This window comes from Lepus europaeus, chromosome 3 (genome assembly GCF_033115175.1).
Source record: "Lepus europaeus isolate LE1 chromosome 3, mLepTim1.pri, whole genome shotgun sequence".
NCBI classification, from domain to species: domain Eukaryota; kingdom Metazoa; phylum Chordata; class Mammalia; order Lagomorpha; family Leporidae; genus Lepus; species Lepus europaeus.
The window spans coordinates 107,609,708-107,626,540 of NC_084829.1; the positions used below are offsets into that span (position 1 = coordinate 107,609,708).

Consider the following 16,833-nt stretch of genomic DNA (forward strand, 5'->3'; position numbering starts at 1 on the left):
AGTAACTACATGAGAGGGACTCCAGGTGGTGGGGCTTGGGCCAAGGTCCCAGTGTTCATCTAGCAACACTGCAGGCACAGTCCCTCAGATAAATGAACAGCAGCTCCTCAGGTTGGCGTAGTATAGCCTGAGTGTCCCTTATGCAAAAATGTCTCAGATTTTGTTTGTTTTTTTGGGTTTTGAAATATTTACATAGACTTTGCAAGTTTACATATTCATTGAGAAATCTTAAATGGCCCCAAATCTGGAACTTTCTTTTTGTTTTTATTTATTTGAGAGGGAGGGAGGGAGGGAGGGATATAGGGAAGGTAGGAGAGGGAAAGGAAAGAGAGTAGGAGGGAAAGCAAGAGAAAGAGAACACTCTGATTCAGTCCCCCAGATGCCTGCGGTCTGGGTCAGGGCCACAGCTGGGAGCCGGAAGCTCTATCTGGGTCTCCCGTCAGAGACCTGACTACTTGAACCATCATCACTGCTGCCTCCCAGGCTCTGCATTAGCAGGAACCAGGGTCAGAAGTTGGATCCTGAGATTGAACCCAGGCACTCTGATGTTAGATGCAGGTGATCTAAACTGCTAGGCTAAATGACCACTCCTGGAACGTTCCGAGTATCATTATGATGGTCAAAACCTTTTGGATTTTGAAACGTTTCAGATTTGGGATTTCTGGATTAGAGGAGCTCAACCTGTGTATCCAATCTTTTTTTTTTTTTTTTTTTTTTTTTTAGCTGACAGTAAATAGCCTCAGAGCATCTTAACTGCCAGGCATATGCATGCCGTTTTTGTAGGCCTGTGACAGAATTGACACCAGAAAGGAGTTGGGGAGGGATTTTACATGCTGAAGACCTACTGTGTCATAAATTGTGCCAACATGTTAAAAAATTCTAAAGTAGGAGACAATATGTTACCATGGTCCAAACAACTCATCTCATCTGAGTTTGTCGAAAACCAGTGTTTACATTTGATGTATCTTACCCTTATTTTTTTTTTAATTTTATAGTTATACTTACTGGTGGACACCGGAAGTAATAAAGCATTTACCATTGCCTTATGATGAAGGTAGGTAACTGTTTCTCTTTTGATTTTTACACTAAGATGTTTTAGAATTATACCTAAGTAAACTTGAAGCACAAATCCTTTGCAGATAATATTTCATTAGAAAGAAATAAATGGTTACTCAGTGTATGCTGATATGATATATAGAGGATTGTTACTTAGCTTCAGAAAACACAAAAATTATGTTATACTTCTTTTTTTCTAAGTGGACCAAAACCTTATATTGTGTTTAGTTATTAGGTGTGTCTCTCAGACATTTAGTCGATATATTTTTGAGCATATCAATTAATCATTTTAAACTAGTCCTGATTATATTTCCATCTGTTTTTGAGGGAATGTGGAGAAAGTAAGGATCCATTCACTAGAAGAAGTGAAAACTTTTTCCTAGAACTAAGCAGTGAAGTAAAAAGCATAGCTGGGTATATGAAAGTATATTTTAGACACATTTAAGTTAATTTTTAAAAATTTAAAATTTTTTTTTTTTTGACAGGCAGAATGGACAGTGAGAGAGATAGACAGAGATAAAGGTTTTCCTTTTTCCGTTGGTTCACCCTCCAATGGCTGCTGCGGCTGGCGTACCGCACTGATCCAAAGCCAGGAGCCAGGTGCTTATCCTGGTCTCCCATGGGGTGCAGGGCCCAAGTACTTGGGCCATCCTCCACTGCACTCCCGGGCCATAGCAGAGAGCTGGACAGGAAGAAGAGCAACCGGGATAGAATCCAGCGCCCTGACCGGGACTAGAACCCGGTGTGCCTGCGCCCCTAGGTGGAGGATTAGCCTATTGAGCCGCAGCGCCAGCCTAGTTAATTTTTAATAATTTGTTAGAGGCAGAAAAATTTCTGTTTTGGGAATACCCTCAAATGTACAATACATTGGGGTGATGTTTCCAAATGTGAATGATTGCTCAATTTGAGATAGAGTTTAGTCTTGGCCCTCTTATGATTCTTCTGAACTCCGACAAGCCAGTTTTCCATTTGTGAAAGGGTGCCTAGTAAGATCTCCTGCCAACCTGGAATGCACAACTAGGGACCAGATGTAGTCATGGTTCACCATCCCAGTTTTGGGTGTTGAAAGCCATAAAGTAAGGAGATTGCAAAGGATTTTTAATTCTTAATAAATTATGAATTCATCTTAGAAAAGGTTTTGTAACTTGATATACTGGGCAAAAATCATAATATCATATGGCTGAGACGGTTTAGTTGTTCTGGGAGAAAACAATAGTTTTAAACTGTCTAACAATGACCATTAACAGGATTTGAAATATAAAGGAAACTTAGTGAAATAGCTATGTGTTTTTTATATTAAATTCAGAGAGTATATATTTAAGAGCAAAAAGGAATTTAAAGAGCTAAGTAATTTGATTTATAAGTTAACTCCCTGCTCCTTCCCAAGCCCCCCTTGCCTCCCTGGAGCTTGTCACACTCAACTTCACACTGTGTTATCTTTTTTTTTTTTTTTTAAAGATTTATTTAAAAAGGCAGGGGAGGGGAGAGAGAGAGAAGAGATAAGAGAGAAGAGAGGAGAGAGAAAGAGAGAGAGAGAGAGAGAGAGAGGTCTTCCATCTGCTGGTTCACTCCCCAAATGGCCACAATGACCAGGGCTGAACCAGGCTGAAGCCAGGAGCTTGGAGCTTCTCCCAGGTCTCACAAGTGGGTGCAGGGGCCCAAATACTTGGGCCGTCTTCTGCTGCTTTCCCATGTGTATTATCAGGGAGCTGGATTGGAAGTGGAGCAGCCAGGGCTTGAAGCAGCCCCCATGTGGGATGCCTGTACGACAGACGCAGGCATAATGTTCTACGCCACAGCGCTGGCCCCTGCACTGTGTTATCTGTGCAGAGTGTGTCAGTGCCAGAGAACTAGCTGTGCCCTATTCAGTGCTGTGTCCCCCACCCCAATCCCGAGCTTCCCACAGTGTTGCCTGAGCAGTTGGCACTACATAAATGTTTGCTGGATGTAATCTAAAGACCTTTAGAATAACAGGCAGTATCTCTCTTAGTTATCTGTGCTGCAAACTTGAAGAAGTTGATAGTGAAGAAATTTCACAGATTTGAGGAAGAGATTGACATCCACAATGAGTTCTTCCGGCCATATGAGCTGAGCAGTTTTGATGATACCTTTTGCTTGGCTATGACAAGTTCCGCACGGTATGTTCTGAGTCCTCTGTAAGTATTTGAGAGCTGCCCTTTCCCTGGTTGATATACATGGGTCTTACTTTCCCAGAAATGCTCTCTGCAAGCCTGCTCTCAGGTGGGTATTGAGCCTCTGTTTGAATGCCTTCAGAAATGGGGAGCCTGCTATTTCAAGAGGCAGCCCCTTTACTTGTTAGTCAACTAGAGTTCATTTCTCTCCCATTAGTCCTAGTTTGCCATTTGAAATAAACTCAGTTTTTTCATTGAATCTAGAAATTGGAAGTTAACATAAATGAGCAGAAATAGCATCATCTTTGATACTAAAAAGGCAGAGATATAAATTTTATATTAACCACTGCCTGACTGTGCCTAATCTTAAGAACACTATGCAGCTTATCTGTCATCTTAGGGTTCATGTGTTCATGTGTCCACACACACATACACAGACCAAGTGCACTTGTCACAAATAAGTGATTAATACATAGTAGCTATTATTCTATTACTATTTTTTTAGACACAGAACAAGTCTGGTTCCTCTACTTATCAAAACCTCTAGTACTAGAGAGAACAGTATTTATGTTTTTTTGTTTTGTTTTGAGAACAAAATTCCTTCCTTCTTTCTTTTTTTAACTTTTATTTAATAAATATAAATTTCCAAAGTACAGTTTTGGATTATAGTGGCTTTTCCCCCCCATAACTTCTCTCCCATCCGCAACCCTCCCCTTTCCCGCTCCTTCTCCCCTTCCATTCACATCAAGATTCATTTTCAATTATCTTTATATACAGAAGATCAATTTAGTATATATTAAGTAAAGATTTCAACAGTTTGCACCCACACAGAAACACAAAGTGTAAAGTACTGTTTGAGTACTAGTTATAGCATTAATTCACATCATACAACACATTAAGGACAGAGATCCTACATGGGGAGTAAGTACACAGTGACTCCTGCTGTTGACTTAACAATTGACACTCTTGTTTATGGCATCAGTAATCACCCTAGGCTCTTGTCATGAGTTGCGAAGGCTATGGAAGCTTTTTGAGTTCGCCAACTCCGATCTTTTATTTAGACTCATGTGATGTGGTTTCCAGATTCTCTCCATCCTGAGGGTCACCTTTGGACATATTCCATTTTTCTGTGCCTCTGTTAGAATTAGGCGGGAACTTTTAGGAAAAATAGTGGTACTAAAATAAGAAAATTAGACAAAGCAAATCACTTCTTGATTATTAAATTTTATAATAAAGTTTAAACTTTCATATTTTGTTTTCTTCAGCTGAGGTATATTTAGAAACATATTCTATGGTTTTGTCTCTTACAAATCACTCTTTTTCTTCCATTTCAGATGGTCAGAAGAAATTTGAAATTTTTAGTTTCTTGATTTTTCAGTTAGAGTTTAAAATTTAGTGGTTTTAACTTTTTCATTTCTAGAATTTTTCAGCTCAGCAAAGCTTAAATGGGATTATGCATATAGGAGTATATAGCTATATAGTTGCTTTTGTCTCTGGTAGTTTTGTTCTATAAAGTTGCTGCAAACACTGAATAAGTGACTACTTAGCCATTGCTCCTAGGGGGAATACAAGATTAGGTTTCTGTAGGCCCCTAATCAGAGCACGCTGGGACATTGCTTAGTTTTTGGCGTGTTTCTGATTAGACTACTTATTTAATGTATAGTTGATTGGCTAACCCTGCACTGATAGGCTACAGCACTAGAATGAAGTTTATCTCACACATGTGTTTTCCTCCATAAGGCACATCACAGTTTTCTTGTGTTTAGAAACATCAGACAGCTTAGCACTATGCTTGGAGACCATTGTACACCACAAGATCACCAACAAAACACACATAAAACAATGTGAAAAGGATGGCACTGCACAATCATGTAAAAGGCACTTGTTCATTGTATGGAAGCAGAAATCAACAGGCAGAACACCACTTGTGTGACCTCAGCTGGGAACGTTGGTGTTGGGTGACTGACATTTTTACTGCGGTGTGCCTGTGCATGTGCGTGTCTGTGAAAGACTGCAAAAGCACCACGAGCGTTGACGTGGGGCTGACAGATGTGAGTAAGCACAGTCACAAACGTGGAATCTGCAGGTGATGAGGATCAGCTGGATACGTTCAAAAAGATGGAAAATTAAACCAATTGCATTTTAAAAGCATGTCAAACTGTTAAAGTAGGTATCTTGAGTCAGATTCAAGGTTACTCTCATTTCCTGTAAAAATTCAGCCACACACTTGGAGCGGTCTTGTTGCCACAGGTCACAAGTGCCAGCATACATCTCGGAGCACTTATCTTCTTGGCACCTGTTGGAGAACTGGGGCTGGCTTCAGCAGTAACAGTAAGGTAGCCCTTGTGCAATGAGGAAGAAATCCCGCTCATCTCAGTAAGTGGAAAATTACAGTAGTCTCTATTTAGTGTTCCAGCAGTGTTTAAATGAGTTAACTTCAGCCCACTGAGGTAGATACTGATATTTCATTTCATACCACTGTATTTTGATCATTAATATCTACCTCCTCAGGTGGTCTAGCTTAAAAATCGTGCCTGTAAAACTAAACCGTTTAGTGTTTGCCGTTGGTTTTGATGGGTTTACTTCCACCTGAGAATTAATTGTGACATATAACCAGAGGGTATACGTCTTTACAGTAGTTCAGATATCAGCACTGTTCCAGTAAACAGAATCTTAATTTCAAAATGATTGGACCTTATAGAGATTCACATTGACACTGACATTGATGCTGCCCAGTGCCGTTGCTTCATGGAGTTCCTTGGTCCTGGTCACCGGAAGCTCCCCTGAACATTTGGTGCAGAATATATGTAGCTAAGAAGGAATATTTATGAGAGTGTGAACCGAGAGGGAAGCCAGTTTTGTCTGATGGACAGTAATTCATGTAAGATTTTTGACTTGTTTCATCTTTTTTATTTTTTAGTGACTTTATGCCAAAGACCATTGGCATTGATCCAAGTCCATTTACTGTGCGGAAACCGGATGAAACTGGAAAATCAGTATTGGGGTGAGATTTGCATATAGAATGAAATTTTAAAGATTCATGTAAAATAATAACATGTACAATACAATTTCCACCAAAACTGGTAACTTCAAGTCACCCCATTTGGGGCACAATTCATTTATTAAATCCTTACAAGTAGTTTATAGCAACTGGGATCCCTAAAGTACTCAGCACTGAAAATGGGATTTGGGGGAGTTTCAGTAAGGCAGAGCATCCTGTAATTTTAAGATGGCCTAAGGGCAGGTAACAGAAATTAAGTGTTGTGTCCTGTAAATAACTCAGCATTCTCTCTTTCCAAACATAAAATACTTAAGTTCAAATTTATATTCATTGTATTTTTGTTGGCATCCTGAGGAACATAAAAGCAGATTTACTCTGACGGAGAACTGAATAGATTTTGGGCATCTCACTGTAACATTATTTTGGGGAGGACCGTTATTTTATTATATCCAATATGAGGAAGAAACATACCCCATCCGCATCTTTGTGCGTAGAGGCTGGTGTGAAATGTGCTGTGTTCTGGTGTTAGATTCTTGTTCACCTCCCCTGATCTGCCTTGTCCTGATGATAGCATTTCTTCTATACTCTGACCAGGAACCCTGGCTGACTGTAGATTGGGAGTCCTAATTGTATTTGGGAATGTGTATGGGATCTTAATCGGATTCTAGCTGCATATGATTTGTGCAATGTGATAGTTATTCATCCTTTCCAGATATACCATGTCTGGGGCTTAAATATGTAGCCTTTAAATAGCTTTATGGTAAGCCCTGAGCAGAGGCTAAGAGGAATTTCACAGAAAGTCCTCAGGAGTTTAGAATACAGGGAGTTCCCAGGACAAATAAGTAAATGATCAGCTGTATTACACAGTGTGTAGCACAGAAAGTCTATCAACTTTAGTTTTGAACTGCAGACAGTCACAGACTAATTTCTACAATGCCTAACTCATGGATAAGTAATATCACATTTTCCCTTCACAGAACAATATTGTGGCACTTTACTCAGTGCTGTGGTACAGTAGGGTAGGCCACTGCGTGCAACACTGGCATCTCAAATCAGAGCCTTGATTTGAGTCTCAGCATTTCTGCTTCCAGTTTAGTTTCCTGCTAAGGTGCCTGGGAAAGCAGCAGAGGGTGGCCCACGCTCATGGGCCCTGCTGCTCATGTGGGAAACCAGGATAGAGTTCCTGGCTCCTGCTTCAGCCTACTGGGACCTGGCTGTTGCAGCCATTTGGGAGGTAAACCAGTAGATGGAAGACCTCTCTTGTCCCTTTCTCTCTTGTTCGCTCTCTCTCTCTCCTCCCCTCATCACTTTGCCTTTCAAATAAATAAGCAGATAAGTAAATCTTTTTAAAAGCATTAAATAAAAAAATTAAAAGTAAAATATTAAACATTTTTCATAAAAGCCAAAAATATTACTCTAAAATATTCTCTGAATTAAGAATAATTATTATTATTCCCAAATTTGGCACTAAAATAAAAGGAAGTACTTTTGGAAGAGCACTGGGTTTTTTTTTTTTTTTTTCCTGTGTTTTTATCTCATCTGGTCTCTGCTGTTGGAGGGCATGTTTAGCAGATGTGTGTGTTTACTAACAACACAACAGATTTCAAATTTTGTGTTCATCATTTTGTTCATTATTATGATATGCTCATTGATACCTGGATTTGACTCTTGGCCTTTTCTTGAAATTTTTGCAAGTTATAGGCAATTTTGTTAATTATCTCAAACATAGTCTTCCCTTATGACACCATATGTTTTGAAAATGCTGATTTTGGTTCCAAAGATAGGCTTGGTAGCCAAGTTGATGAGAAGATTTTTTGGCAGTCTGAAAGTACATTTAAAAAAATGTATATAACAAGGCTTACATTCAGATGAAGTCAGTACTACACGGGAAATCTTAAAACTCTCTTTTTGCACAACTTGAACCCAGGAACCAGTTTCTCGTAGTCGTTTTCTTACGCTTGGGCTTCGGGGTAGAAAGATGGACGACGAGTGTTGAGGGTTCAGTCTAACGATGCTTCTCAGCCACAGTCATCTCTTTAAAGAAACAAAAGCAGCCGAGAAGAAACCGTGTTGCAGCGGAAAACAGCGGCCAGCGCGCCGCCGCCCCCCAGCGAGGAGGCCCTGTCCAGCAGCTCGGAGGACGACTCCGGGACCGACCGGGAGGAAGAGGGCTCCGTGTCTCAGCGCTGCACGCCCGTGAAGATGACCGACATGGGGGACAGCGCCAAAGCCACTGAGGTGCGCGGGGGAAGGCTCTGGAGAAATGCCCCGTTGTCTCGCTCCTGCCGTCCTCACGTGTGGTGTTTGGGCGCCTTCTGCATAGACGTCGGAATGGTGGTTTTGTACAACAGTGAATTCCTTCTCATTTTAGAAATCTTAAGGGAATCCTGCCCCTCTTTGAGCAACGCTGCCCTTGAGGTCCGTGTATTCCTCGTGCGGCATTTGTTGGGCTGCACGGTTTGGACCTTGCCCTCACAGTCTTCCCCCAGTGGGAAGCTCATCCCTTTCAGTTCAGTATTACTAATGTATTAGGGGAAGAAACTAACGGACCGAATCTAGCTTTGGGGATGTTGAATAAGCAGCCAAAAAGTCATTTAGAGATAGATAAGTCAAATGAAACGTGATAATTTAAGGAATGAATACATTATGACAAACTATGGCCCATCAGCTAAATCCAGCCTGCAGCCTGTTTCTGTAAATAAAGTTTTATTGGAGCCCAACCATGTTTACATATCATATATGGCCTGTCTAGTGCTCCAACCACAGAACTGAGCTGCAACAGAGATGGGATAACTCGAAGAGCTCAAAGTGCTCACTATCTGGCCTCCTACAGAAAATGTTTGCCAACCGTGCCTCATACCAAAGCAACTGGTAGTTACTTAACAGGGTTTTACCTTAAAATAAGCTAATTTTAGTGGAAGTGGAAATCCAGTTTTGTTTGTTTGTATTTTTTTTTTTTTTTTGACAGGCAGAGTGGACAGTGAGAGAGAGACAGAGAGAAAGGTCTTCCTTTGCTGTTGGTTCACCCTCCAATGGCCACCGCTGCCAGTGCGCTGCGGCCAGCGCACTGTGTTGATCCGAAGCCAGGAGCCAGGTGCTTCTCCTGGTCTCCCACGGGGTGCAGGGCACAAGCACTTGGGCCATCCTCCACTGCCTTCCCGGGCCATAGCAGAGAGCTGGACAGGAAGAGGAGCAACCGGGACAGAATCCGGCGCCCCGACCAGGACTAGAACCCGGGGTGCTGGCGCCACAGGTGGAGGATTAGCCTGTTGAGCCGCAGCGCCAGCCTGGAAATCCAGTTTTTTAAAAGATCACTAACTGAGGGATATAATAAACAGGTTGAAGAAACACTGTGGTTACTTTTACGGAAAAATTCACAGGTTTATTTACTTCATGTTTGGAAATTATTAATAAGCTAGATATCTAAAAATTGCTTCTGGTCTGGTTCCCTTTTATTTTTTTAAACTCCAGAACGTGGTCCAGCCCATGAAAGAGGTCTATGGGATTAATCTCTCCGATGGCCTTTCAGAAGAAGATTTGTCCATTTATTCAAGGTAAGATATTTTCATATGGAGATTAAGAGGAAAAATAAAAATTATTATAATAATTTATATCTAATATAACTTAAATCAAAATAGCAACACAGAAAGAAGTGAATTCTACTTGGAACGTGATAGAGGTGAAATTCTGAAACACTAATTTATATTTGGAGTTAAAAGACTGAGTGCTTAAGAATTCACTCAATCAAAACTTATGGAGCATGAATGCATTTTCACTTCTTATACAAGACTACTTTAAAAAGATCATGGGAAATGGGATTAAAGGATAAATTTATTTTAGTGCAAAGATTTTTGACATACATGCATATGAGGGGACCTTCAAACGTTCATATTCTAAACAAACTATGCATGGATTTCAAAATTTTCACTAAAATAAGCTTATTTCTTTTTTCAAAATAAATATTTATTTATTTGAAAGAGTTACACATAGAGAGGGAAATAGAGAGACAGCCACAATAGCCAATCTGAGCCAGGCAGAGGCTGGGTCTCCCACGTGGGTAGCAGGGTTCCAGACACTTGGGCCGTCTTCTGCCATCTTCCCAGGCCGTTAACAGAGAGCTGGGTCAGACATAGGGCAGCAAGCATTCAAACCAGCGCCCATATGGGATGTAGGTGTCCCGGGCAGTAGTGTTACTCACTGTGCCACAATGCCATCCCCGAGTTTATATTTTTTTTAAGATTTATTTATTTATTTAAAATTCAGAGTTAGAGAGAGGGAGAGACAGATACAGAGAAATCTTCCATACGATAGTTTACTCTCCAGATAGTTGCAATGGCTAGCACTGGACCAGGCTGAAGCCAGGAGCCAGAAGCTTCATCCAGGTCTCCTATGAGGGTAGCAGGGACCCAAGCACTTGGACCAGCTTCCGCTGCTTTTCCCAGGCCATTAACGTGGAGCCGGATGGAAAGTGGAGCCTCCGAGACATGAACCAGTGCTGATACAGGATGCTACCATAGCAGTTGGTGGCTTTATCCACTACACCACAATGCCAGCCACCACCACCCCACACCCAAACTTATCTTTCAATTACATTCTCCACAAACTTTTCAGAGTACCCTCAAGTATAGCTGCAAACCAAAGTACAACTACAGTCCTGTTTTCTCACATCCTCAAGACCAAGGTAACTTCTTACAGAGTGACTATGGTGCATTGATGGTTGAAGACCTTGCATTAGCTTTAGCTCTGGAATGCTGGTGGGGATGGTGGCATAGGAGGAAAAGGAAAGCAGTGGTGCAAGTGTACCATTTCCCCAAATCATGTGCATAATTGTGTGTGTATGTGTATCCTTTTGAGGATAAGATTCAGAATTGTCATTCTCAAAATAATTCTTTACCTGTGCTCAAGTCCCAGCTCAACTTCTGATCTAGTTTCCTGCAAAGGCACAAACTCTGTTAGGTAGCAGGTGATGCTTCAAGTAGTTGGTCATAATAGGAGACCGAGATTGAGTTCCTAACTCCTGGCTTTGCCCTGGCTGTTGTGAACAACTGGGAAGTGAACCAGCAGATAGAAGATCTCTCTGTCTCTCTGCCTTTCAAATAAAAATAAATAAAATGGGGCTAGCGCTGTGGCATAGTGAGTTAAAGTCCCAGCCTGCAGTGCCGGCATCCCATATGGGCACCAGTTTGAGTCCCAGCTGCTCCACTTCGGATCCAGCTCTCTGCTATGGCCTGGGAAAGCAATGGAAGATGGCCCAAGTCCTTGGGCCCCTGCACCTGTGTGGGAGACCCGGAAGAAGCTCCTGGCTCCTGGCTTTGGATCAGCTCAGCTCTGGCTGTTGAGATCATCTGGGGAGTGAACCAGCGGATGGAAGACCTCCCTCCCCCTCTCCCTCTCTTTCTGGCTCTACCTCTCTCTGTAACTCTATTTCAAATAAATAAGTCTTACATAAATAAATACAATTAAAATTTTAAAAAAAGAATTCTTCACCCAGAAATTCTCGAGAACCCAGTGAGCCCACTGTAAGCACTTCCTCAGCTCTAATGTATGTATTCAGAAGACCTGACTGTTGCATGTGAACATAGTCCCACTTCGTCCATGTAATTTCAGCTTGAATAAAAATTCTGCAGAAAAATAAGCACTAATCTTCAGTTAGTTTTTAAGGATAATCCATTAAACTGGATAATATCAACTTTTTATTTCAAACTAATAATATCTACTCTGAATATACGAAATATAAAATGCACAGCATTTCTGGGTTGTAAAAGCAGCCCTCGTAACTTACAGTCCTAGAATCATGTGTCACCATCTAACCAGAAGCCATTGTAATCCTTCAGAACTCAGCTACACTCCCTCACTGTTGGATGCATAAACACAGCAGCTTATCTGCTGCAGCTGTTAAAACTGTAACTACACTCTTTAGTAGGTGAAGTGGGTCTTTATCACCAACATGGTATGGAAGAATGAATGCTCTGGGTTTTGTGGCTGGCCATTAGGACTTCTGCTTATTGAAGAGAGCGGAGTCTATATTTTCAGCTGCAGTGTTGGCTCTGGCTGATTAAGCATGAAGGATTACTTTGACCTGGAGCCTTATAAACTCAGGGCCACTCAAACCTCTCCCTTCTCAGGGATGAGATCCAGCCTTGTTCACCCACAGCATCCCTGGGACGCTGTCTAAGAAAGGAGCAAAGGCAGGCCTGTAGGCAAGAGATTATTACAGGGGAGGGAGGAGTCCATGTCCTGGAGTAGGAGTTTGTGTTGATGTGTTGAAAGGCAGTCTACTATAGCAGATTGCAAATGCACTGTTATCCCCCTTTGTGGGCTCAGTGTGCAGAAAGATAGAGCCATTCAGTGACTTGCCCAGGAGGTAGCCTGTGCTCTTGGGTATCTTGTGATTTTTTTCTCACTCCTCTTCATTCTCTTATCAGGAATGGGAATTTTTTTTTTTTAACCAAGGGCCATTTGGATATTTATCACATCATTTGCAGGCCATGTAAAATTATCAACTAAGAACTCAGCTTGCTGTAGATTTATCGAATTTTGAGTTTCACCTGCAGTCACCTCACAGGGCCAGACCGAATGATTTCGCAGGCCTTGTGTGGCCTGCAGGCCGGACGTTCCCCACCCCTTGCTCTTGATCACGTCAGCTGCCTCTGCTTATGATACACCGTTGGGGGAAAGGGGAGGAATAGAGAGACCTGGCCATTCTTTCCTTCTCCGTGAGTAGCCCTTTGCTGTGGGCACACTGCCCCAGGAAAGCGGGCTTCCCCCTCCCCTGCTTTCCTGCCCGGGAGCATCTCCTTTCTCCATCTACCATGGGCATTGCTGTAGGGAAAGGAAGCCCCCTCCATCAGCACGCGTCGGGTGGGTGTGCCAGGGACTAACTGGCACCTACTCTGTCCTAGCTGGGCACTGGGGCTCCTTAGCACCTCCTCTGATTCAGAGGGCAGGATGAGAGCCCATTGGCAGGTGACCCTAGCACCCCCGTTCCGCACCACCTGGCTGGTACCCAGCCAAGTTCACGCACATGAGAGAGTACAGCTCCTAGCAGGGCCACCCAAGAGCACTGTGGGAAGGGAAGTGATGAAGGGGGAGCTGATTCTGCTGCCCGTTCTCCTCCACTGCGCCGTGGCCACCTCCAGACTCCTGAGGAACTCTGGGGACTGCTTTGCAGTTTTGTTCTAATTCCCGAGCCCTTTTCTGTCTTCCTTTCCACTCGTCCTTTGTGGCATCTTACTTACTATCTTGATGGAACCTGGAAGCCTTCTGTTTACTTTCTCAAAGTCTCACTCACCTGCCAAATCATTTTTTTTTCAATAAACTTTATTTGAGATCCTTCTTTATTTGGGAAGTTTAAAGTGCTGTACAAAAATTGGTATTATGTGACATTCTTTCAAAAAATGATAAAATTATCCATAGTTATAGCAAGGTGGGGCTCAAGAGACAGAGCCACCTGACTTATTTCAGGCTCCCTCCCAAGACTTACTCCAGGCACTTGCCTCCACTTCTGAAAGAATTCAAGGAGACAGAGGTAAAGGGGAATAGGAAAGATTTCCTTAAAGGGATAGTACACACTCAAATGTACTAGTACAGGCAATCTTGGGGGAAATCAGTGCTGTAATTTATTTCAAGTCATCCGTTTTATAGGGTGGTGCCCAGGGCAGGGCCTAACTGAATATTCAAAGGGGGTGGAGTTTGGAGTGGGGCTTCAGCCTGCTTGGTGATCTCTAGGAGGGCCTTGGCGTCTGTGCATGAGCAGTGAGTCTCAGGTGCATCCGGGGGAATGGGTGTGCCAAGCACTGCAGCCATGTTGATTTCACATGGAAAGGGGTGGGAGTTTGGGGGTTGACTACATGTGTGAGTCTTGGATTCTGGCAGTGTCTAAGTCCGCCTACCTCATAGTCTTCAGAAGAAAATATGTTAAACGGTTGATAAATGGAAAGGAAATCAGCTCTTTACTTGTGCCCAGCTCGCAGCATGGGCACATTAGGACAAAACTACAAAAGTGCATCCCTGAAGGGAAGGTGGGTCAGGCAAGTGTGCACTTCAGGAAGAGCTGCTAGGTATCCTCTTACCCGCTGAGCTACCCTGGCGCCGTTCCCTTCGGCTCTTAGCGTAAAGCCAGGATTAGTGCTGGGAAGTCTGCTCTGGGGACGTGGGAGGTGGCAGTGGTCTCCTCTGCCTTGGCTGAAGTGCTCCCCTGAGGAGTGGCTGCATTCTACTTGGAGGGGGGTTCTTATATCCTCACTCCCTGTCTGGGATTCTCAGCAGCGTCACTGCTTTGGGAGGTGGACCCCTAGCCTCACCCTGCTCATTCTGTGCCATTCCTTTGACTGTAAACACCTCCCTGCATTCCATGCATTCGTAGTGTGTCTACCTAAGGCCTGTGAGACCCTGCCGTGTTATCTTCAGGAACATTCCTGTTCGAGTCTTGCGTAGTGTTAAATTAATGGAAATGCAATAAGTACACATTTGATCTCATTCTTAAATCCATGGTGATGACCTACTTCTATAGCAGAATCCCTTTATTTCTTTATTTGAAAGTCAGAGGTACAGAGAGAGAGAGAGGGAGAGACAGAGAGGCAGAGATCTTTCATCTTCGGGTTCACTCTCCAAATGGCTACAATAGCTGGAGGTGGTCAGTTGGAAGCCAGGAGTCATGAGCTTCATCCGGCTCTCCCACATGGGTGCAGGGGTCTAATCACTTGGGCCATCCTCTGCTGCTTTCCCAGGCACATTAGCAGGGAGCTGGATCAGAAGAACAGCAGCCGGGACTTGAACTGTTGCCCATATGAGATGCCAGCACTGCAGATGGTGGCTTAACCTGCTACACCACAGTGCTGCCCCCTCCCCTTTTTTTTTATTTTTAAAAAAGATTGATTGATTTGAAAGGCAGAGTTACAGAGAGGCAGAGAGAGACAGAGAGGTTTTCCATCTGCTGGTTCACTTCCCGAATGGCCACAACAGTCAGATGTGGGCCAGTCCGAAGCCAGGAGTCAGCAGCTTCATCCAGGACTCCCACGTGGGTGCAGGGGCCCAAGGACTTAGGCCATTCTTTGCTGATTTCTCAGGCACATTAGCAGGGAGGTGTACCAGAAGTAGAGCAGCTGGGACTCTCACTGGCGCCCACATGGTATGCTGGCGTCGCAGGCAGCAGCTTTTACTCACTATGCCACAACGCCGACCCCCCCTTACAAACCTGCTCTAAAATCAGACCGAGTGTTGTATTACATGGGGTGCTCTTAGGTGCTTTTCTGAGCCAAGCGTGCACTGTCACTTAGAAGCTTGCACCATTTTGTGTAATCTACGGAATTAATTGCAAGTACTTCCTGCTTCAGCTTACTTTTGTCCAATGTCCTTCATAGATTTGTTCAGCTGGGGCAGAGTCAACATAAACAAGACAAGAGCAGCCAGCAGCTGTGCTCCAGGTGCTCAGATGGAGTTATAAAATTGTAAGTATGAGATTAAAGGTTTAAATATATCTTTGTGTTAATGCTATTTATAGTGCTTTTTAAAAGACTTTTTAAGAAAACTATTCAGTATTGCCACCAAATTAGTAGAAGCACTAAAACTTCTCCTCCTGGTACTTTTAATAGAGGAAAACTGGGTCTCCATGGGGTTGAAAAAGATTTGCAGCCTTGCCTGTACTTGGCATACCCTCTTTGGAAGTGGGATTGGAGTTGGGAGAGGCTTCCTTCCATGAACTCCGCCCTCCCCTGGCAGAGGTGGGATGATAAGAGAGCACGGACCCTGGAGACTTTGTCAAGTTCAATGCAGGCCCCTTGAGGGCGTGGACAGGTTTGTCTGCTAGATGCATAGCCAATCAGTTCCAGTAACTTGTTACAAGTTAAATAGGTGTTTGGTAAGTGCTCAAATAAACAGAACTCTTCAAATCATACCACTTCCTGCCACCTCCTGGACTTTTACTTTGAACAAGTAACTTGAGTGCTGTGGCACAATGTCCTCATCAGCAAAAGGGGATCGCAATAGCACCTCCTTAGGAGGGCGGTGAAGCTTAAATAGCACCCGCGCAGGGCTTACACAGCACGTGGAATAAGCGCGCAGTAAGTTGTGATGTCTTCACCTTCATGTTCGTCTTTAGTCTCTGCTGGTTGGAACCACACAAAGCCAAGGGCTGGGACCAGGAGAGGCTCCTGGATGTCGTGTACTCGGTTGAGTTTCTTCTGTAAAGTTAGTCATTGCGGAGATTCTGTGAGGTGGTATGTGTCTCACATGTAGTTCATAGTTACGAAATGTTCTCTTAGGCCAGCTCTGTCAGGTTGGTCAATAAAGTGTGTATTTGATGGGTACTGGTTTCTTACTGCTGGCTCTGCTGCACCTGCAAGCTTCTGATTGACTGTTCAGAGGCTGTCACAGTAAGCCAGGCAAACACTGGTGTCGGAGAGTGGTGCTTGTGAGGGTCTTGAGAATGGGATGGATTTGGGAAGTACTTATCAGGTAAAACAGACGGGTCATAGGTTCTGAAGGAATAGGATGTCATCCTCTGGTGTTTTGATTTATGTGACGGGTTTCATTCATTCATTCATTCATTCGTGTATTCGTTCAGCGGATGGATGTTGATCATGTTTATTAGAGTCATTCAGAGCTGCCCTTTACCTAGGTAAGCGGCACTGCGGGAAGCTGCGG

The 16,833-nt window shown here is 43.3% G+C and overlaps 1 protein-coding gene across 1 annotated transcript in view; it reads left to right on the forward strand.

The window, feature by feature from the left end:
* The window catches only part of FIG4 (FIG4 phosphoinositide 5-phosphatase), a 132,419-nt gene that overhangs the window by 82,600 nt on the left and 32,986 nt on the right, over nucleotides 1-16,833 (forward strand). The window contains exons 17-22 of the mRNA XM_062186599.1: nucleotides 996-1,054; nucleotides 3,047-3,194; nucleotides 6,109-6,192; nucleotides 8,232-8,427; nucleotides 9,661-9,743; nucleotides 15,552-15,638. Of these exons, the coding sequence (XP_062042583.1) occupies nucleotides 996-1,054; nucleotides 3,047-3,194; nucleotides 6,109-6,192; nucleotides 8,232-8,427; nucleotides 9,661-9,743; nucleotides 15,552-15,638 (657 nt within the window). The remainder of the gene's footprint in view (nucleotides 1-995; nucleotides 1,055-3,046; nucleotides 3,195-6,108; nucleotides 6,193-8,231; nucleotides 8,428-9,660; nucleotides 9,744-15,551; nucleotides 15,639-16,833) is intronic.